Source organism: Gymnoscopelus microlampas (assembly GCF_963454915.1).
Source record: "Gymnoscopelus microlampas genome assembly, chromosome: 4".
NCBI classification, from domain to species: domain Eukaryota; kingdom Metazoa; phylum Chordata; class Actinopteri; order Myctophiformes; family Myctophidae; genus Gymnoscopelus; species Gymnoscopelus microlampas.
The window spans coordinates 10409396-10431402 of record NC_139941.1 but is presented as its reverse complement, the minus strand read 5'-3'; the positions used below and the strand labels follow the sequence as shown (position 1 = coordinate 10431402).

Below are 22007 nucleotides of genomic sequence, written 5' to 3'. Positions count from 1 at the left end.
CAACACATTTTGCCACAAAAGCAAATGTGGAAAACAAACTAAGTTAATTTAATTTAGACACAGATGTGACAGTAACTTTTCAATGATCAATTGGTCAAATTATAGGCAAGATTTTAAGTTCAATATTCAATATTAATTTCGATTTTTATTTGGAAAATGACTACAAAAAGTGTCTGTGAACAGCTAATCTCCAGCACTGTTGGCCCGGTCGCTGCAAAACTGAACAAACACTCCCTGGATGCCAAAGACAAATCTTTTTCGGATTGGCCTGTTATAGCGCCACCAGGAGGCCGATTTTTGCACAAAACAAATGATATTACGCAAATCGGTACACAGTATCTATTTAGTCATGTGATCAACACGGATCTTTCCAATTTTCCATATTCCATCCTAATTGAGGCACTAAACACAAATGGCACCCTTTTCACATTACATTACATTACATTACAGTCATTTAGCAGACGCTTTTATCCAAAGCGACTTACAATAAGTGCATTCAACATAGGTAGGGAACGAAACTACTAATCACCAGAAGTGCATTTCCTGTAAAAACAAGCAACCAAGAGTATACCTAGCGCTAAGGTAAAAGTGCAATATATCAGCTATCTACTTTCATAAACACATGAGATAAAATAGCCAAATCAAATGAGCACGAGCTAATAGATCCAATACAACAATACAACAATAGTTCCTACAACTAGTTAACAACAAGTAGGCCAGGCAAAGAGGAAGGGTAGTGTTTCCTGAAGAGGTGGGTTTTCAGCCTGCGGCGAAAGATGGGCAGTGACTCTGCTGTCCTGACATCAGTGGGAAGTTCATTCCACCACTGTGGGGCCAGAACAGAAAAAAGTTGTGACCGTGTCGATCGACCAGAAGGACCGTTGAGTGGGGAGGGAGTCAGTCGCCCCGAGGTGGCAGACCGGAGTGGTCGGGCAGGGGTGTGGGCATTGACCAAAACCCGGAGGTAAGAAGGAGCTGTTCCTTTCACTGCCCTATAGGCTAGCACCAGGGTTTTAAACTGAATGCGAGCCGCTACGGGGAGCCAGTGCAGAGAACGGAGAAGGATAGTTGTGTGAGAGAACTTGGGGCGGTTGAACACCAGACGAGCCGCAGCTTTCTGAACAAGCTCCAGAGGTCTGATGGCAGATGCCGGAGCACCAGCCAGGAGGGAGTTGCAGTAGTCCAGGCGGGAGATTGGACATTGGCCTATTATAGCGCTACCAGGAGGCCACAATAACCTAACCTACCAGACCTGGCGGAGACCTGTGCCTCCGAGGAGCACTTTTTCTAGTTTCAAATGTTTTCTTTTATTTTGTATTATTGCGAGGACAATGGCTTCTATTACAGCATGCTAACTTTCCAGGAAGAGAAAGCCTGCAGTTTCTATTAGCTTGGATTCACAATGTCGGTTTTCTGAACTATCCACAGCTCACCTCTGAGACATAGACAGAGTAGAAACAAATAGTACCATATTATGATGAGCATAATAGTGAGGAGGACCAATTAAATGAAGACAAGTTGAAAATTGGTGAAGTGGTCCTTTAAGTATTCGAAAGAACAAATTAGAAAGCACATGTCCAGAGTACCCCTGTTTTGTCCCTGATGTAACTGTTTGCCACTGAGTGTGCCAGCCCATTGCCCCTCCCATGCCCTGCTCCAATTTCCCCTCAGCCAATCTCCTCTCCTCTCTCCCTGAGGCAAAGAGTCTGCCCTGAGTGCTGTCACCTGTGGACCAGCTGAGCCTTGTTGAGTGACGAGCTCTTGAGGCTGTAAAGACTGTGTTATTTTGTGCTAACAGTGTTTGGTCAAAAGTTTGAAGTGTTTCTGGTTCTGTTTGTTAGTTATTTAGAGTCTTCCAGTGTTCGAGTGTTGTACTGTGTGTTGCTATAGTGTATCTATAGTATAGACGGATTTCCGCGCGACGTCATCACAGAGCAGAATGCGCAATCTGCGCATGCTCGGGGGAAACGACCTGGAAGCGTCGTTCACTCTGTTGTTGTGTTCGGGAGTTAGATAGCCATAATTCTGCTATTATAGGCATAATAGGCATAATGCTATTATATACAATCAGATCCAACTTCCGACAAATCATTTTTATTGAGTAAACAAGGTATTACAAACTGCATAATTTAATCTACTTTCATTAAACCCGGTGAAGATCATTTATTTTATGAATGGACATTTGACCAGAGCTGCTGCGGGTAATGGCACCCTCTATAGGCTTACCCCTCCTCTGCGCGGTCATATCCTCTCATGTTTACTAACAGGAAACCCGTCTATACAGTGTGTGGCTGTGTTTACTGTTTTGTTCAAGTCTTTGTTAATTGTGAACCTCATCTCTTGCGTTTGATGTTTGAGTTCTTGCATGGGGTCCTACACCTTCCGTTCCTGATATACAGGGGTGTATATACACAGAGAGAGAGAGAGGTCATCATAACATGTAATGGTGCCGGTCTAGTATATAAACATTTGAGACTGAGAGCTTTTGGATGCAGTAGGCCTGTGTGATGCATAAGTCATTTTTTGTTGTAGACGGTCAATATGCTGAAAAAGCATGGGGAACAGTACAACAGCATGGGGTTAAATCAAGGGGCCAGCTTGAGAGTTGTACATTGAGTCTAATAAGGAAGTGAGTTCAAGTGACAGTTCATATGAATGGCCTGTAGTTTGGCTGTTTTACCCCTGCTGGTGTCAGAAAGATTTTTTTTTCAATGCAAGCGGATGGGTTTTTGACGAACTTTAACTTGATTTTCTTACCTTAATATACATTGTCATAAATACTATATGCTTCCAATCGCTAGTTTAAAGTCCTCTTTCAATCATCATGATATGCGTTTTTGTAAATTATGGTCCCATTTATATAAAATTGACGACAAGCTCTAGGAGAGGCAGGATGATTTGATTGACAAGCTACACAACCAATAGCATTCATTCCCTGCCCCCGCTCTTGACTGACAAGCTACCCAACCAATAGCATTCATTTAGGGATTGATTTCCGGTTCCTATGGCCAGTTGCTTTTTTGTATATATTAAAGATGGCGGATTTCAAATAGCTGAAAATCGGCTTCATTTACTGTCTGTAGAAACCAATTGCGTCACTTTGTCCATTCATTTTTACAGTCTATGGGTGAAATTATGCTTTCTTAGAGTAACAAGGTGGGGGTTAACAAACAGTTCACAGATAACATGCTGTCTTTGCTGGGATCGTAGAAGTATCGATAGAAGTGTTGAAAACTCAAAACTGAGTTTATTGTACAGAGAGCATCCAAGATATTGTCACTGAGGGATAATGAATTAATTTGTTTAGCGCTTTCCAAAACAAAGCTACAAAGTGCAGTAAAGTTAAGTAAACCAGCAAACAGAGCAAAATCAGAAAACGATAATAACTTTAAAATTACAACTTTCACAACCAGGCGTGATGTGACTTTATTGCTGAGGCCAGGAAGGCGTGATGAGATAAAAGCATGACCTTTGTGAGGTCAGGGGCTGACAGGAATGACATAATTTAGTTCCTCAATTGAAAGTAACAGGATCGACTCCTGTTACTTGGTGGATGGAAACCATGTACTATGTCCAACCTGCTACTTTTCAGGAAATGGAAAAAAATAAAATACTATTAATTTGCACAAAAAAAATATTATATATATCCAATAACCAGGTCCCTAACCCAATTAGCATAGCCTACTTGGCATACATTGTGTATGTTTATTACCAAACTATATATACATTCTGTTTATTATTGTCAATGCCAAATAACAGACAGTTAGATGGACTGTTAGAATGTGTTTATTAGCCTATTTCCCAGGGAGCAAAAAAAGAAGAGAAAGCCTGTTGATTATAACTAGAATTGTATATAGACTTTAATAGTAAACATGTATTATTAGTATCATTATTATATAATGTTAAACAACTACAATTAGTAAATGGAACTTCAAACACTACTTTGGTGTCCTTATTGATCACAAACAGCAGTCAAAAGGTAATCAACTTGGTGAAGGTACAGTACCAAACAAGATTTTAACAAGCCTTCTTATTCATTGTTCTAGTGCAAAATACAGATCAGAGCATTATGGACTGTGCTTAAGTGATCTGCAGTTCATGAATCCATGTCTAGCCAGTCACAATGAACCCCCCCTCCTGTCTGTCTGTCTGTCTGTCTGTCTGTCTGTCTGTCTCTGTCTCCTCTCACAAGGCCTATGCGCAACCACCGACAGCTACAGAAGATGTAGGCATGTAGCCTGGTGGTGGATGGGTTGATATAAAATAGCCTATACATCACAAAATGCACTGTATACAAGGCTGTCATGAGGACAATAGATGTGACTTAATTCATGGTTCACAAGGAACTATGCTGCCTCTCCCTCTCTGTTTGGCATGGATAGAACATGCAGAGTTTCAACTTGAACTTCAACAAAAACATCCATGAGATCATGTGACACGCAGGCCATCATTTCTCGTACATACAGTAGATCAGCTGTCACCAACAGAGGGGCAACACTTTGGATGCTCAGTACATAGCATGACTCTGTAAATCCCACTTATGTTCCAACCATCTAACACAACAAGCAGTAGCATGGTAGTTTAGAGTCTTTAGACTTTAGACCAGAGTGGGCAAACAATACCTGCTGACAGCAGTGACGGTGTTGCTTGCCGAAAAGAACACATCCACAAGCCAACGCGATGCATCCGAACGCGTTGATGGCACCGTCATACTACGGAGTATAACATTATCTTCACTAGCTGTCCTAGACTAGCTGTTCAAAAAATAAGAACACAAACGCCCCCAAATATATTGTTTCTAGGGCTCTCTGACAATACTGAACGCCCAATGGGGAGGGACGGGGGGGTACTGCCCCCGTTGAAAAACACTAGTGTAGAGGGTATAAAGGAAGAGACTGAAGACACAACCCTGAGGGAGTCATGTGTTGATGATGGCACTGTGCCAATTCTAGTGGTTCTCAATGTGGGGTTCAGGGACCCTCAGAGTTCCTTGAGGGGGTTCCAAATGGACCCCTACAAATAGACCCTTTCGGGTCCATTTGGTTCCAGTTTGAGAATCATTAAACTATCTAACTGGTCTCTGGGCTGTTGCTAAGGCAGTTGTGACTCCAGTGGATGAGGATTGGAGGGATGTTGAGGTGGTGGAGTCATTGATCATCTTGTGGCACTGAATGGTGTTGAAGACGTGAACAAGGTTGATTGAATGATGTCACCATGGGTCACTCCTTGAAGGTCTACTCTAGAGGAAGGGTAGACAGAGGTAATGCACGCACAAAAAAATAATCAAATTACGTAGTTGTCATTCACGGGTTGAAAGGGGAGTGTCTGACAGGTCCAGCGGTCTGCAAGATTAGCTCTGGACCCACGTATACAGACTCACATACTATACACACACGTGCACACAAACCGGGGAGAAAATATGACTTCCCCCTCACCTTTATTTGTGGTAGCGATCTATTCTCAGAGATAATTTATTGTTGGAGGAAGAGGAAATTAGAGGTTAATAGCTGAGGTTGTCAGTTTGTTCTGATGGGCCAAGAGAATCTGTTCTTTGCAGGTCTGGAAGGTAAAGAAGTTGGCACTTTGGGGAGCAGGAACCCGCAGGTTCTTGTTCCAACTTATCCAGCAGCTCATCCTCGTCAAATTCTTCTCCAGCGCCTCTCGCTGGAACTCGATGGTGGACAAGCTGGTCATCAGCCTGGGCCAGCTGCTGGGCCTGCAGAGCCACCAACCCGTTTGTTTCTGTGCTGTTTTTGCTTGTGATAAGCAGTTTCTGGTCAATCATTGTCTAGAAATACCTAAAAAACAGGGGGGTGATCAATATGTGCCGCCACGGGGTGTCCCGTCACGCCAAACGTCTGACAGATGGTCAAATCCGTTCCAACTCACCACCCGTTTGCCGCCACAGTTGTGATAATGTCGCTGTCAAGGTACGTGTCTCAAGCCTCTCCCACAGTGCTCTGATTAACTTGCCACTCAAAAGTGTTCTTTAGAACCTTCATTTGTTTTTTAGCTTCGTACAGACGACGTTGAGTCAATATGAGTGATGTTCTTTGATTTTCCATGACCTTGTTAGTGAGTTCTTATCACTCCCAGAAACTTAGCCGGTAAAATAATCCGATACTAGATGGTAACAAGTTCTCATCCCGAGCTGTTTCATCCTCAAAGTTATCCTCCATGACACACAAACAGACTTTTCATCAATATTTATCATTTTCAATGTCTTCCGCACATTCTCTTGGTCCCACAGTCGCAGCAGAACTTGGCAGACTCTACAGGGTACTTATTCCCACACGAATAGCAGTACCTGGCTTTCATTCCACCACTCGTTCCGCCATTGTCCACTTCACTCACGCTGTTGGCATCTTCCCTAGAGACATTGTAGTTGTCCAGGTTGTAGACATTCCTCTTCTTGGGTCCCAATGAAGGCGGAGTGCTCCTCACTGGGCCAAGGCCAGCTCTCATTACCTGACGGAGGGCTTGTGGGCTTGAGAAGGCAGGGGTCTTTACTATCGCCGCAGAAGAGTAGGTCTTAGATGGGCTTCCAGTGGACTGTCCAGAGCCAGCCTTCTGAGGTAAACGAGAAGGGGATGAGGGAGTAATGGACATAGTGGGGGACTTCTTGACTGGAGTAGGAAGCTTGCTTGCTACGAGTGCAGGTTTATTTATGTCTCCCAGCTTGCCCTTGCTGGGCATGCGAGTATCCTTCTCCCCGCAGGACCTGATGTGAATGTTGGATGCGCTCCTACTAACAAACTTTCTCAATGGACAAGATGGACACTTCATGAAATATGATCTTGTATCTTGATTGGGAGGAGGCTCGGCCTGAGCCTGAATTGCCAGCTTTCTCTCATTACGGATGTTGGCGATGAACACATCATGTGTTTCTTTCCAGTTGTTCTGCTTCTTGGGGAATTCTTCTGGCGGCTTTGATTTGCTGGTTTTGACGAGATCTGTGCCCTCAACGGCTCTCCATTTACTGGTGTCAAATACTTTCCTGGTCTTCATGTTCTGACAGATGCGAAGGTGGTTTTTCAGCACTTTGGGATAAAAGCTCCTTCCGCAATTTTGGCATGGAGATAGTTCAAAGTCAACGGGAGGAACTTCTTGGCCGTCTGGTCTGTGTGTCTCGTTAGCAGAGTCTTCATCCTCACCGTCCTGTTCATCCTCCTGTTCAGCCTGATATGTTTTGTCCTGAGGTGTTTCATTCTGAAGTGTTTTGTCCTGCAGTGTTCCGTCCTGCAGTGTTTCCTCCTCCATAAAGATGGACACACGAACAGACTTTTCATCAGTTTTCATTTTCTTCGCTTCATCTGCCTTGGTCAACACTGTTACTGCCATCTTGTACCTATCACAAACGGGGAAATGATCTGACCTTGTGTCCAGCGGTCCTTTAAGCCTCGGTATCTTGCGCCATCAAATGGCGTCATCCTTGCCCATGGAGTTCCACACAGCTCCGGACTGGCTGAAATATAAAGGTAACCAAGGCAACCTGACGTCAACAGACATATACGGCACACCTCTTCCTCTCACTTCTGATCATGGGGGTGCCACAAATGCGAAAACGTTAACTATTATGTCGTAGAAATGGTATTTGCCCCCTTAGCACCTACTTACACACTTTCCTGGTCTTCATGTTCTGACAGATGCGAAGGTGGTTTTTCAGCACTTTGGGATAAAAGCTACTTCTGCAATTTTGGCATGGAGATAATGTAAACGGGAGGGTTAGCAGGAGGATCCTCCTGTTCATCCTCCTGTTCACCATGATGTTTCATCCTGAGGCAGCTTCCTCAGATCCTGTTCCCCGCGACTTATACAGCCCTGTGTAGGCCACGCGTTCTGGTGGAGATATGCGCTCTGTGGACGACCTCGTCGTAGTTTATGGCTCTGCAGCAACGCCACGACACTTGAAACACCAGCTCTTTGGGCCTTATTTCTCTCCGGTTTACTACCTGTCTCTGATGCTTCAAGGTCAGCATCTTCCTCTGATGTCTCTGATGGCTCAGCAGCTTTAGCGACTGCTGTCTCCATTGACCGGTCCTCTGTCTCTGTAGCAACCTGACCTGCCACAGCCTTAAAGGAGTAGTTCGCCCAAGAAATTACTTTATTTCTATCGTTTACCTACCCGATGTTGTCTTTGCCTCGCGCAGAGTCAAAGAAAACACCTCATGCACGAGCGAAGAACGCGCATGGGCATGCCCATAGGGTTCAACGGAGCTTACTCACATGCACGCGAACGCCCAGGCGCGTGTGTCTTTCGTGCATGTGCCGGCTTAGCTTCCTGGTGTTTTAAAGTTAATTTACTTCTTCTTTGGTGATGTCTGGAACGTTTCTCAGCGGATTTCGGTAGAGCAGAATCTAAATGATAATATGAGCGATGTTTTGGACTTTATGGACGGATTTCTGATATCATTTTGCTGTTGTTACGTGGAGTCTTTGATTGATTCCATTCAAGTTCCATTCAAGTTCCTTGTGTTCCATTCCAAGTTCTTTCTTTGTTTTTGTATTCTGTATTCAACGTTATGGACTGAATGGTACTAACTAAAACTCTGTGAGAGTTAAAGACAACACCGGGTAGTTAAACGATAGAAATAAAGTCACTTCTTGGGTGAACAACTCCTTTAACTTCGTTGGTGACCATCCGCCTGCTACAGCGCCAGTCACAGCTGCCACCGGGGAGGCATGCGTTAATCCGACAGACCTTTTCTCCGACTATGTGGCATCCGCGTGCGGTTAGGGTTAGGGTGCGGGTTTGGTTCGGGTTTAGTATTGGAAACGTCGGAGCGCTGCGCTGTCGGAGGAATGCGCTGTCGGACTAACGTACTGCACCCGCCACCGGCACCACGGTAGCTGCAACCGCCTCTCTAGTGGCCTCAACCACGCTCTCAGAGGAGGAGACTGCTCACTCATCCTGCTGAGCCTCCACAGCCTCCTGCAAACTGCTGCTTCTGGTTAGCAGGATGGAAATGATCGGTAGGCTTGTCCCAATACATCATTGACTTCTGGGTCAAAAAGAGAAAGTTTGCACCAGTTGGTGGATTTGTTTGATTTCTTTTCTTTTTCACAAATTATTTCCAGATTGTAAATCAACAGTCAACAACACAGACAAACATATATTACACATTTTAAGTAACATAAATACTAAAATCAGCAAACAAACAAAATAAACAATACAAAATTAAAATATTTCATTACCAAGAAATACCAAGCAGTGAATATAACATGCATAGAGACAGCATGTAGTCAGCTTCATATTCCTCCATTGGTCACTAGGGGGTACCCTTTGACCACTGCTGTGCTCAGTATTTTATTACAAGACACTTTGATGGCTGGCAAAAGCATGTATAAAATGTGTGGGCTGTGAGAGTGGGTCACAGATATTATCCAGGCGCCATACAACATTTTAATAAGCAGATCTTGAAAATATCAATGTCTGTTTTAATCCAGGTTCAGTTTGACTATGCCTCCTGAATCCTGAGTACACTGGAGGGGATTAAACCTAAACTTCCAGGTGAAAATAAACTAGTCCGTAAGGGTGGGATTGAACCGCCTGTCTCATGTTGTCCAATTAATGGAATCATAATGGTTGGCACTGGCAGTTGAATGTCATCATACTATAAGCAGTGGTGTACTGTGGATCTTTTAATCACTGGAACGAGTGATCGCTCCGAGGAGCACTAGAAAATGTGCTCCTCGGAGCACAGGCCAGTACTGTTCCTTATTAATCCTGTCTTAAGTGTTACTTGATTAATCCTGTCTGAAGTGTTACTCCGCCATTTCTCAGCCATTTCGTGATTATTCCTGTCTTACCTCACTTTGAAAGAGACCAAGACTCTTTCAAAGTGACACATCTATTTATAGGCCGCTATACGTCATGCGTCTCACTAGCCAATCAGAGCACACTCTTTCAACGTATTGTCACGTGTCACGTGAGGCTTGACCAATGTTAGCTTGGCCGAGGGGGGGGACGGGGGACGGAAAGTGAAAACATAGTCTCCTAGCGGAGACAATAACCTCTTAAGTATGTAGGCCTATTTATTAACCCACAATAGAGAATTGTATTCTATTTTCTTACATAATGGGGATACATTAGTGTTGTCATATGCATTTACCTTGCAGACTCCTGTAATTTAGTTCATTAATCCATCCATCAGCCACTGTTATCCAAACGTTCTCTTTGGACTACTTCAAAACATCTGACAGTATGGCTATGCCTACACCTACAGTACAGGTCACACAATGGACCATTGATATGCATCCAGCCAGGGTTTTTCCTATGTTAATTCACGCTGTTGACACTCGGCAGCTTTTGTAATCTTTTGTAAGAGGTGTGAAATGAATGGTTGTTTTTGATCAATACGCGAGGTTGACATGCACGGGTACGCACGTGCACGTCCATGCGTTTGCGGGCGCTCCACAACTGGTGGAGCGGCACTCCACCTCGCCCAACCTCCAGTACACCCCTGACTATAAGTCTATGTCCGCAAGAAAAGTGTCTGCATACAGAATCTCTGTCTGGGTCATAACTCGGGGGGGGGGGGGGGGGGGGCGATAGATCAAATGGTTGTTGGTATGAGCTTCAGATGACCCCTTGATGGAACGTGCCAAGCTGCAATTGGGAGAGGCTTACGGATCCAGAGAATCGAAAAACGATTCAAGTTTTTTCAACTCACAAGTTTGATCTTTTATATAACACTAAAGGTTCGGGCCACTACACGCGTACGCGGCCCTCACATCTAGATTTGGGCCGTTATGCGGCCCTCACACCTACGTCGCATGTATGTCCATATATGGAGATCCCTGATGTCATCAGTATATGCCCATATATGGCATATTGGTTGGATCGGTTCTGGACAACTGGATAACCAAACTACTCGACGGCACTACCTCGAAATCCTTGCAGCTGCGCACGTGCGCAGTTCGAAGTCGTCGGTTCATATTTCCACATGAAATATGGGCATAGAGGTCGGGTCTGTGGCTATGGACAACCGGATATCTGTATCTGTCAGTCCTTGTCCCTATCATGTCCATATATGGAGATCGCTGATGTCATCAGCATGTCGCCCCGCGACAACGAGACGCATCCGCCGCCCAGCGATGCTGAAGCACTGCCGCCGCCCAGCGTCAGACAGAGGTGTAGTGATGGGAGTATAATTTGGCATGTTACACACAAATGACCCTTTGGCTCATACCTTTAATGGTGTTCAACGACCCATTTAACATTGATTGATTTATACAAAATGAACCATGGCACACCCATCCAACATATGAACAACTGACAGGGACGTGCTGGCCACTGGGAAATTTGGGACAATTCCAGAACGGCCGCGCCATTCCAGGCCGACCAGGCCGCCAAGACAGGCCGGTGGGCCACCCAAAAAAAATAAATATATATATATATATATAATTTTTGAAAATTGACAAAACGAAATGCAAGAAGTTTCCTCAATGAGTCATGTTGTGTTAAATACATGAGCTGTAACCACTCAGAACTCAAATTGTAAACACAATTGCAAAGACTGGAAATGTTTTTCTCAAGTCTGGATACACTGGTGCCTCTTCAGGTCACTTAACACATTGAAACGTTGGTCACACTTTTACAGTATTATGTTTTTTCTCCAGTGTGGATACGCTGATTCCCCACATTTTACAGATCTAGCGCCACCAGGAAATATTACTCCTTCAGATTTTGTCCAAACATCACGCAAATCAATACACAGAGTGTATACGCTATTATAGTCATGTGATCAAGACGGATCTGTCCGATTTTTCACATTCCATACAGATTGGCTAACATTGGCTTCCAAAGTTTGCACGATCGGTCCGTTTTGAACAAAATGCCTCAAATCATGAGCACAGCATGCGATTTCCGTGACATTTTGCTCGCACATTCCCACTAGGCCGAGGAAGAAATGCCACCCTTTTCACATTGGCCTGTTATAGCGCAATCAACAGATTTATTTTTGAACAAAATGCCTCAAATCATGAACACAGCGTCCGATTGCCGTGAAAGGCCTATGAAGAAATGGCACCCTTTTCACATTGGCCTATTATTGCGCCACCAGGAGGTCACTATAACCTACTTGACCTGGCGGACACCTGTGCTCCGCGGATAACTTTTTCTAGTTATTTTTATTCATTTTGTTCTCCAAAATTGGCATCATGGTGACGCTATTAACAGGCCTCTTCACCTTTTAGTCTACACTAGGGGTTCTCAAACTTTTTTATACCACGACCCCATATTATGAGGGATTCTTTTTTGCTGACCCTTTGAGGCATGCCTTTTATGGTGTTATACGTCCCATTTAACATTGATTGATTTATACAAATAATGAACGTATGAACGACTGACACTCAAAATTTGATACACCTGTGCATACACAAATCAAGGCTGTAGACACATTTTATGTATCCGACGTTGGTGTTCACTTAGGAGCAGGACAACAGTAAAATAGAAGAAATGTAAGAAGTTTTGTGAATGAGGCGTGTTGTGTTAAAGGACGACTTCACCGATTTTCAACCTATCTTCTTCATATAATTGGTCCTCACTAATACTCATGATAAAATGGTACAATTCTTTTCTACTCGGTCTGTGTCTCAGTGGAGGGCTGTGGACAGTTCAGAGTCCCGTCTACCAGTGACATCATCAATGGGAAATCCAAGCTAATAGAAACTGCAGGTTTTCTATTCCTGGAAAGTTGCAATGCAATAAAAGAAGCCATTGTTCTTGTGTTAATAAAAATCTAAATAAAACATGTGATATCTTGTTGGTAAAAAAAAAAATCATGCCTAACGATGATGTCACTGGTAGACGGGTTTCTGGACTGTCCACAGCCCTCCTATGAGACACAGACCAAGTAGAAAAAAATGGTACCATTTTATCGTATTAGTGAGGACCAATTATATGAAGATAGGTTGAAAATCGGTGAAGTCGTCCTTTAAATACATGAGCTGTAACCACTCAGAACTCAAATAATATAAGACTGTAAATGTTTTTCTGAAGTCTGGATACACTGGTGTCTCTTCAGGTCACTTCACACGTTGACAGTGGAAAGGTTTTACTGCAGTGTGAATACGCTGGTGTTTCCTCAGGTTACTTGACATGGTGAAACGCTTCTTACACTGTTTACAGTGGTATGGTTTTTCTCCAGTGTGTGTACGCAGGTGGAAACGCAGGTGTCTCTTAAGATTACTTGACTCAGAAAAACTCTTGTCACACTGCTTACAACAGAAAGGTGTTTCTCCAGTGTGGATGCGCTGGTGGGCCTTCAAGTGACCTAACTGCCTGAAACTCTTGTCACACTGTTGACAGTGGAAAGGTTTTTCACCAGTGTGTGTACGCAGGTGTGTCTGCAGAGTACCTGACGCATTGAAACTCTTGTCACATTCTTTACAGTGGTATGGTTTTTCTCCAGTGTGGAGACGCATATGTGTCTTAAGACTATTCGACACACTGAAACTCTTTTCACACTCTTTGCAGATGTGGATTTTCTTTCCTGTGTAACTCAGCTGATGTGTCTCTACTTCTCCTGCCTTTCCTGTGTAACTCAGCTGATGTGTCTCTACTTCTCCCGCCTGAGCTACATTCTTGGTAAAATGTTGATGACTGTCATATTTTGGTTCCTCTGTGTCTTCTTGTTTTGGGCTGGTTACAGTGCTGTTGATTTGCTGACAGGCTGCTGAGGGGATCTGTTCATACCTCAGCGTTTGGCAGTAGAGGTCGTTGTGGCTCCTCTTCATGTGTTCATGGGGGAAGGTGAAGGCACAGGCATATGGACGCTCAGAACAGGAGACCTGAGTCTGGAAATATTGGGACTCACTCCTTCCTTCCATCATCAAATGATGCTAATAAATGGACTGTGATGGGGATGAGTTTTAGGTTCCTCTCTGGGGGTCAGACAATCTCCCTGTTCTCTGTCTCTCCCTCTTCTGTCTCTATCTTTGTCTCTCTCAGGAAAATCCCTACAATGAAATGAAGTGAAAGTCTAAAGACAATTCAGACCTTATGTAGGCTGACCAGGAGCTGAGGTCTGACATCACACACAACATAAACTGTTGCAGTGCAAGCCTAGAAATGAGGATTAGCGCAGGCCGTCCTTTTTTTGAGCGATTTGTCTACACTCTGATGTCATCAATATGACATCATCCCTATGACATCACCAATATGACTGCAGAGATCCACATAGTAGCCACGCGGTTGCATCGGTACATCCATCTCTGAACAGCTCATCTCAGACACCACTGGACTGATCGGCATTAAACCTTGCACACACACTTCCAGTAGGCCCAGGGAGAACCTCTGTCCCAATTATTATTACTATTTTTTTTTCTTCAAATCTGCCTCATGGTGACGCAATAGGCTCTATTCACAGCAGCCATATTATGAAGACATTCACAGGTGTTACCAATGATACTAATGAAGGCTCTGTTCCATTCTGGTCAAACAGAGTCAGGTTAGGGTGCTGATATTGTGCATGTTGGCTCACTGGAAACACTCTGTTACACCAGTGGGTCTACAGTTGGGGTCATGGCCTTCCAAATGGCCCCTTACAGGTGTGTAACTCTGAGAGTGTACAAATGGAACCAAATGGACCCGGGTCCATTTGGTTCCATTTGTACACTCTCAGAGTTATGGGGGTTAAGGAAGTTCCTTCACAGGTGTTACCAATGATACTAATGAAGGCTCGTGATAATATGGCTGCTGTGCATAGAGCCTATTAACAGGCCTCAGACGCCATGTAAGTAAATCAGAATGGAACCAAATTATTTGAACCGCAGCTATCTGGGCATACAACAGAGAACCTTTACTATAGATGTAAAATAGTATAAGCAGGTCATGAGTGCACAGCGTCCGTGTTCATTCTTTGCTTGGCGACACACACTTACGCACGCACTCACTCACTCACTCACTCACTCACTCACTCACTCACTCACTCACACACACACACACACACACACACACACACACACACACACACACACACACACACACACACACACACACACACACACACACACACACACACACACACACACACACACACACACACACACACACACACACACAGGTTGACTGTTGATTGAACAACTAACAAGTACCGTATGGTGTGCGGCTTTTATCTCAGGTTTGAAAACATCCTGCTCTGACTTGGGACAGTGTGTTGAGGAGGTGTCAGAGAACCAGGCCTTGCCAAAGACATTGCTTAACCCCCTGTGACCTATAGCTACAACATAAAACACACCTCCCCTCTGTCTCTATGTCTGTCTCTTTGTCTCTCTCTCTCTCTCTCTCTCTCTCTCTCTCTCTCTCTCACTCTCTCAACACACAAACACACACATGTCTGCGCGCGCGGACGCGCACACACACACACACACACACACACACACACACACACACACACACACACACACACACACACACACACACACACACACGCACACGCATGCACACGCCCGTGCACAGAGCTACGGTCTGTTTATGGGCTTAAGTGTTTCTGAGTGATCTCGGGCCCTCTGCTACATTTCAAACTAAAGCCTAACTTGTGGTCCGTCGCACGGCAGTGTCACGCGCCGGAAAACAGCAGATGTACTTAAGCTCACGCCTCGCGTCCGCGATCGTTGTTGTCTACCATCGATCTTCAAGCAATCTACAAATATTGTGAGCTTGTTTGAGACCACCAACAACAGCTGAGTATGTACCGAGGGGGCCTGGTATGGCGTCATCTCGCTGGTTACAGCTGAAACAGAGGTGTGCAGAGTTGTTCCAGGGGGTTGACATGCACAAAGCAGCTGGTCCGGATGGGATACCAGGACGGGTGTTCATAGCATGTGTTTATGGACACCTACAACAGAGTACCCTCCTGTCCTGTTTCAAATCCATGACAGTAAATCCCAGTACCCAAAAAAGTAAGGTAAGCCAACGTGTAAACGACTGCCGTCCCATAGCTCTCCCCCCATAGCGAGCAAATGCTTCGAAGAGCTGATCAACAGCAGTTTTCCATCCACCCTAGACCCCACCAATTATTCCAGTGGTTCACAATGTGGGGTCTGGGGACCCCCAGGGGCCTTGAGGCGGTTCCAGGGGGTACCAAGCAAAATTAATTAATATATAGCATCAAAATCTGTTTAACAACTTTAACACTATTTTTACATTGGCTATTTTTTCTATTTGATCTACAAGCACACAACACGTTGCCATCACAGAGAGCTTGTAGATTGCCTATTTTCAAAAGAGTTTGTAAAATCTTGAAAAATTGTGAAATGTTTGGAATAAATCAGCCCCACCTGCAACATTAAAGTGATGCACACATGCATTACAATACATTCCTAATCAGTAATTATAATCCAATATATAATATAAATAAATACAATTTTGGGTAACCGGAACGCCCGCCCCAAAACACACTCGCCCCCATTCTTTCCACGGACTGCTCGCCCCCCAGCGGTTCTTGTATTCATTTTACTGAGGTTAAAGTTAGGAATACCTGGTAGCGACCGCTCCGAGGTTGCCGGATTTGACCCGGGGTGAGCGTGTTTTGGGGCGAGCATTCTTGTATTCAAATTTTGAACACAGGACTTTTAGGCTACATATTTCTACATTGCGGTATTGCTACTTAAGTAGAGACTCTGAGGACTTCCTCCACCACAACAACTTTCCCATAATTAAAGTGGGGACTTTAACCACATGGAACCTTAGCATCTCTATTCTGGAGGGAACACTCGACAAAAACAGCCGATCGACAAGCTCACATTGCAACCGATACGTGGCTATTTTGGGCAACATTATTTAGTGTGTAGAGCAGCTATTCCCAATCTGGGCCAGGGGCCTTGAGGATATTGCATGGATGAGTGGCAAATACATGTATGTTGATTGATTGATTGATTGATTGATTGATTGATTGATCCCCCTAGGGACATTTTGTCACCATGGCAGTGCCACAGTCATACAAAATATAACAAATAACAGGTAACACATGCATATTAAAGATAAGAGTCACTTTTACTTAAGTAAAAAAAAAAAAAAAAAAAAAAAAAACGTATTATGCTACAACCGGTTATGTCCCACTTTAGCAAGAGGAGTAGGAGGAGGATCAGGTTAGGTGCTCAGATTGCATGATGAGGCTGCCTGATCCGTTAGATTCTAACGGCTCTAACGGTTAGCTCTTGCCTGGACCGCATTAACCAAAGCCATCTATCCATCCACGAGCCAACAAGCGCTTCTGCTGCTTTCCAAGGGGACTGTGTAGGGCAGGCTATAGCTACTGGGGGAGCCGAAAGGATTTTCCAACCGGGATCTCATATGTGACAGGGACGTAACGTTAGAACGTGAAGACAGCTGATATTATGTGATGATGACCCAAACGTGTCGCTGTTCGCTGTCTGTGTGATGATGTGATGATGACGCGTGCGTTCTGGTGAAGAAAAAGCCGGACTTTTTGGACGCGCAGCGGGACGCAGAAAGCCAAGACAAGACGCGCTCCGACAGATCGCGTCTCTTTCTCTGGAGGATTTTGAACAGAACAGGAATAATGTCTTTCATAACCGTAGCTGCAGTGACCGGCGTTTGCCTTTCTTTACAGGGTAAATTGAAAGAGTTGCTTTTTCTATGTTGTACAGACTGAGGATCATGTTGTCGCTCGCCAAAATAACTGATCTACAAGCTGCCAACGCGTTGCGGTGTGACGCTTTGGCAGCTTGTAGATCAGTTATTTTTTTGACAAGCGACACCACCGTACGATGGAGTAGGCCTACATGCGGGCTTAACAAGTGTTTATAATGATCTGTCAGATCTGTGTTTTCTTCTCTGGCGTCGAGTTCTTTGTTTAGCAGGTCTATAGTCTCTCTGCAGTTAACTTTTTCTACAACTTGATCTTGCGTGTTTGCAACTTTTAGAGCTTGATCACTCCTTTAGACTAGAGTACATGCATGCTTGTAGATCTAATAGCTAATCATAGTAGGAATGGTTGATATGGACAAAATCAAATATCACAATATTTTGTCCAAATATAGGCTACCTCAATATCCATATTTTGATGATACTATCAATTAATTGATTGATATTATAATTAATTACTATTTATAATCATGAATTAATATTAACTAATTAATATGTCAGATCTACAGCATCTTGATAGTTGGGGAAAGTATAAAATAAGGCTTAAAGGAACACTACACCCATTTTCAATCTTCATATAATTGGTCCTCACTAATGCTCATGATTTAACTTGGATGGAACCATTTCTGTACTCAAACTGCACCTCATTGGTGGGCTATGGACAGCTCAGAAACCTGCCTACCAATGATATCAATGATGGAGATCGCAAGCAAATTCAAACTTCAGCCTTCCTGGAATGCTGAAATAGAAGCCATTGTTCTTCCGTTAATAAAGAATAAAACAAAAGTTTGAAATCCTGTTTGAAACGACTAAACCTGCCTATTTGTTACTGGTAGGCAGGTTTCTGGACTGTCCACAACCCTCCTCTGAGACAGAAATGGTGCCATCTTATAAAAAACATTAATGAGGACCAATTATATGAAGACAAAGTTGGAAAATGGGTTAAGTGGTCCCTTAAGTGATTAAAACTATATCTAGTCTCATATCGTCTCTGTCGGGTGGAAACCTCATATGTCCAAAACTGTAGCAGATCGACCAGCTCAAAACGTGTCACTTCACGCCACGTTCTACTTTTGATGCTTTTGTTTGACGCTGTAGTATGATCAAGTAGGACATTAAGTTATGAAAAAACACAAAAAGTTAAAACATGTAGATAAGAGGTTTCTGCCCGACAGCAACAATATCCCATAGCTCATATCATAATAATGTATTGTCCAGCCCTATAATATGACATCTCCCAGCGTTGTGTCATGGTTCCACTGTCTCCTCTGCAGTGTTTTTGCTGAGCTGGTTGCTGGTTGAGGCTCAACAGCCCGTCGAGGCGCAACTGCCTGGCTCCTGTAACTTTGAGCAAGGCACCTGTGGCTACGCGTCGGACCCAACCTACGCCCGATGGAAGTTGAACGACGAAGGTACGGTAACAGTAGGCCTACAGTGTACGCTGGCATCATGTGATTGAAAGCTGTGGTGCGTTTCATGTTTCGTGTTCCACCTCCCCGGGGATTCGATTCCGGGTGTCGAAATTTCGATACCACTCTTCCGCAGTGGTTCTCAAAGTGGATTCCGAGGGTTCCTTTAGGGAGGTCTAAATGTAGGCCCTTACAAGTCTGTAACTCTGACGGTATACAAATGTTATACTGTCAGAGTTAAGGGGAGAACCATTGTCCTAGAGGACGCCCCTGCTTGGTCAGGGAAGATATTGCATTCATTAGTTTTTGTCAACCAGGTGTCCTAATTACCCTGACACCAATTAAGGTCTAAATGTCTCAATGGAAGAGTAAGGGTGACCACCTCCAGCCACTGCACAAAGAGAGAGAGAGAGAGAGAGAGAGAGAGAGAGAGAGAGAGAGAGAGAGAGAGAGAGAGAGAGAGAGAGAGAGAGAGAGAGAGAGAGAGAGAGAGAGAGAGAGAGAGAGAGAGAGAGAGAGAGAGAGAGAGAGAGAGAGAGAGAGAGAGAGAGAGGAGGAGTGGAACAGAGACAGCAACAGAGAGAGAGAGAGAGAGAGAGAGAGAGAGAGAGAGAGAGAGAGAGGTGTGTGTAGGAAGAGAGAAACATGCTAGAACTGTACTCAAGCTGTGTAATGAAGCATCTCACATGGGGAAGGGGCCACTTGTCACATAGAATTAGTGGGTTTAGCCAGGGGTGGGATAGTGTGCGTGTGCGTGTGCGTGTGCGTGTGCGTGTGCGTGTGCGCGTGTGCGTGTGTGTGTGTGTGTGCGCGTGTGCGTGCATGCGTGAACAAGGCCCCTCGCTGCAGCAGCTGGGAAGTGAGTTCTCATGTTATATCTCAGAGGACTTGTTGGTTAAACAGTCTGTTACTGAAATCCAATATGGAAACTGTGTGACACCTACAGTACAGTACAGTACAGCAGTACAGTACAGTACAGTACAGTACAGTACAGTACAGTACAGTAACAGTACAGTACAGTACAGTACAGTGGTGGAAAGTATAAGAACATTTACTCGAGTACTGTACAGTACTTATAAACAAGTTGAGGTACTTGCAATTAGGTATTTGTAATCTTATGTTCTTCAAAATGCAAGGTTATCATTCATTCGTAGCATCGTTATGCTAGCTACGGTTTTCTCTTGCAGTTTTCAAAGCGACATGTTGCAGCATTCGGATTCATAAATCAGGGAAAGTGGGAACTGAAGCCAAAAAAGATTGAGAACCACTGGGCTACACTGACTTGCATGCATGGGGCTTCTCCACCGAGATGTGTGTGTGTGTGTGTGTGTGTGTGTGTGTGTGTGTGTGTGTGTGCGTGCGTGCGTGCGTGCGTGCGTGCGTGCGTGCGTGCGTGCGTGCGTGCGTGCGTGCGTGCGTGCGCGCGCATGCGTGTGTGTGTGACACTAGACTCCACATGCCAAGCCGCACCATTCCGTCCACTCCCCTCTGGCTTTCTTTTTTTTTTTTCCACTGTCTGTAAGAGGTCTAACATTAGCCTCTTCTCTGCGCTCCATGGTGCTTCCACAAGCATCCCCCCCCCCCCCCCCCCTTGCTTTACAATAATCTGTCTGTGGCGTTTACGTTTACTGCTGCAATGATAAGTGGTGGTGTCATCCTGGCCAGACGTTTGTGGCTAACTGGAGCCAGATGACTTGATCTTATTTTTAGTTTTATTTGCCATAGGAGATTGAAGAGAGACAGGAGTCTGAGGGAGTCTGACTCACCTCTTCAGACCCCCCTTCACCCCTTAGCACTCACCTCTTCACCCCATAGCACTCACCTCTTCACCCCATAGCACTCACCTCTTCAGACTCCTCTTCACCCCCTAGCACTCACCCTCTCTCCTTGTCACCTTTGTGCGATAGATCCTTACTATGCAAACATATCCTGCATGCTCACTTGTTCTCATGTTTTTGTTACTTTGATTTGTTTTTCCTTGACCACAAGATGTACCGAATGTCATTTAGACAGTATGTTGTTTAGACAGATGCTAGGTTCATTGTTTACCCATGCTATCCTGGTTTCTTTGAGGCACAACATTATTCTCTCTGCACTCTACTTACTGTATGTGACTACGGTATTTACCTTGTTGTTTATTGACTACTCTGTTTATGCCGATCTTGCACTTGTAAGTCACTTTGGATAAGAGCATCTGCTACATTGTAGAGGGGAGACCCATGACAGGAGTTGGATTGGAACTCGGGACGTTGCCACTCATGAGGAGCATAATGGTCCGTGCTCTAACCTTTGCCGTAAAGCTCCATTTATATGCCCATTGCATGATGGTGTCACTTGCCGAAAATAACATAATCTTCCAAGCTGTTTGAAGAAGCTTGAAGATCACCGGAAACAGCCGATCTACAAGCTCAAAACGCAACGCGTTGTTGTGTTTGCAGATCTGCTATTTCCGGCGTGCAGCACTGGCGTGCAACTAACTATAAATCAGGCTTAAGAACTTGTGGGGGGAGAGCGGCAGTAAACCAGAGCATACTGTAGCAAAACGGCCCGACTGTGACTGAAATGGAACACGGCTGATGGAGTGCAGCGGGTGGGTCGGTAAATTGGGTCATAAAAGAACTTAGGACGAGGCCACGCCGGCCGGTGGTGTTTGTGTTTGGTTGCTACGGCGATCTGGGTTTACAGTGAGAGAAAAAAAACAAAAAAAAAATGACAGCATCCACGGCCGGCCTGTGGCTGAAACCACGATAGATGGATGGTCATTGTAAGCGATGATTATATTCACAAAGCAGAGACTGCAGCGCTGGCTTGCGCTGCGGCAGGATGATAAACACTAAAGACAGGGATGGATGGAGAGAGTGACCTGCAGAGAGAGAGAGAGAGAGACCACCATGTGGTGGGCTGCAAAACATTCTCTCCGGCCAAGTTCTGTGCAGACGAATTACAGTGACAATTTATTCTAAAACAATAGGAGCACTCCAGCT

At 44.6% G+C, this 22007-nt stretch overlaps 2 protein-coding genes across 2 annotated transcripts in view; one reads left to right on the top strand and one right to left on the bottom strand.

The window, feature by feature from the left end:
- Positions 1 to 6216: 6216 nt before the first annotated feature.
- LOC311043931 (zinc finger C2HC domain-containing protein 1A-like) lies at positions 6217 to 7341 on the bottom strand (the record flags this gene model as incomplete). The annotated part of the gene is made up of 1 exon (XM_084055355.1): positions 6217 to 7341. One exon carries the CDS (start codon positions 7339 to 7341, stop codon positions 6217 to 6219), a length of 1125 nt encoding a protein of 374 aa, XP_083911481.1.
- A 9942-nt stretch (positions 7342 to 17283) lies between these two features.
- Positions 17284 to 22007, top strand: part of mamdc2a (MAM domain containing 2a) — a 39182-nt gene continuing 34458 nt past the window's right edge. Inside the window, exons 1-2 of the mRNA XM_084056075.1 lie at positions 17284 to 17580; positions 18889 to 19026. Of these exons, the coding sequence (XP_083912201.1) occupies positions 17529 to 17580; positions 18889 to 19026 (190 nt within the window). The 5' untranslated portion in view covers positions 17284 to 17528. The remainder of the gene's footprint in view (positions 17581 to 18888; positions 19027 to 22007) is intronic.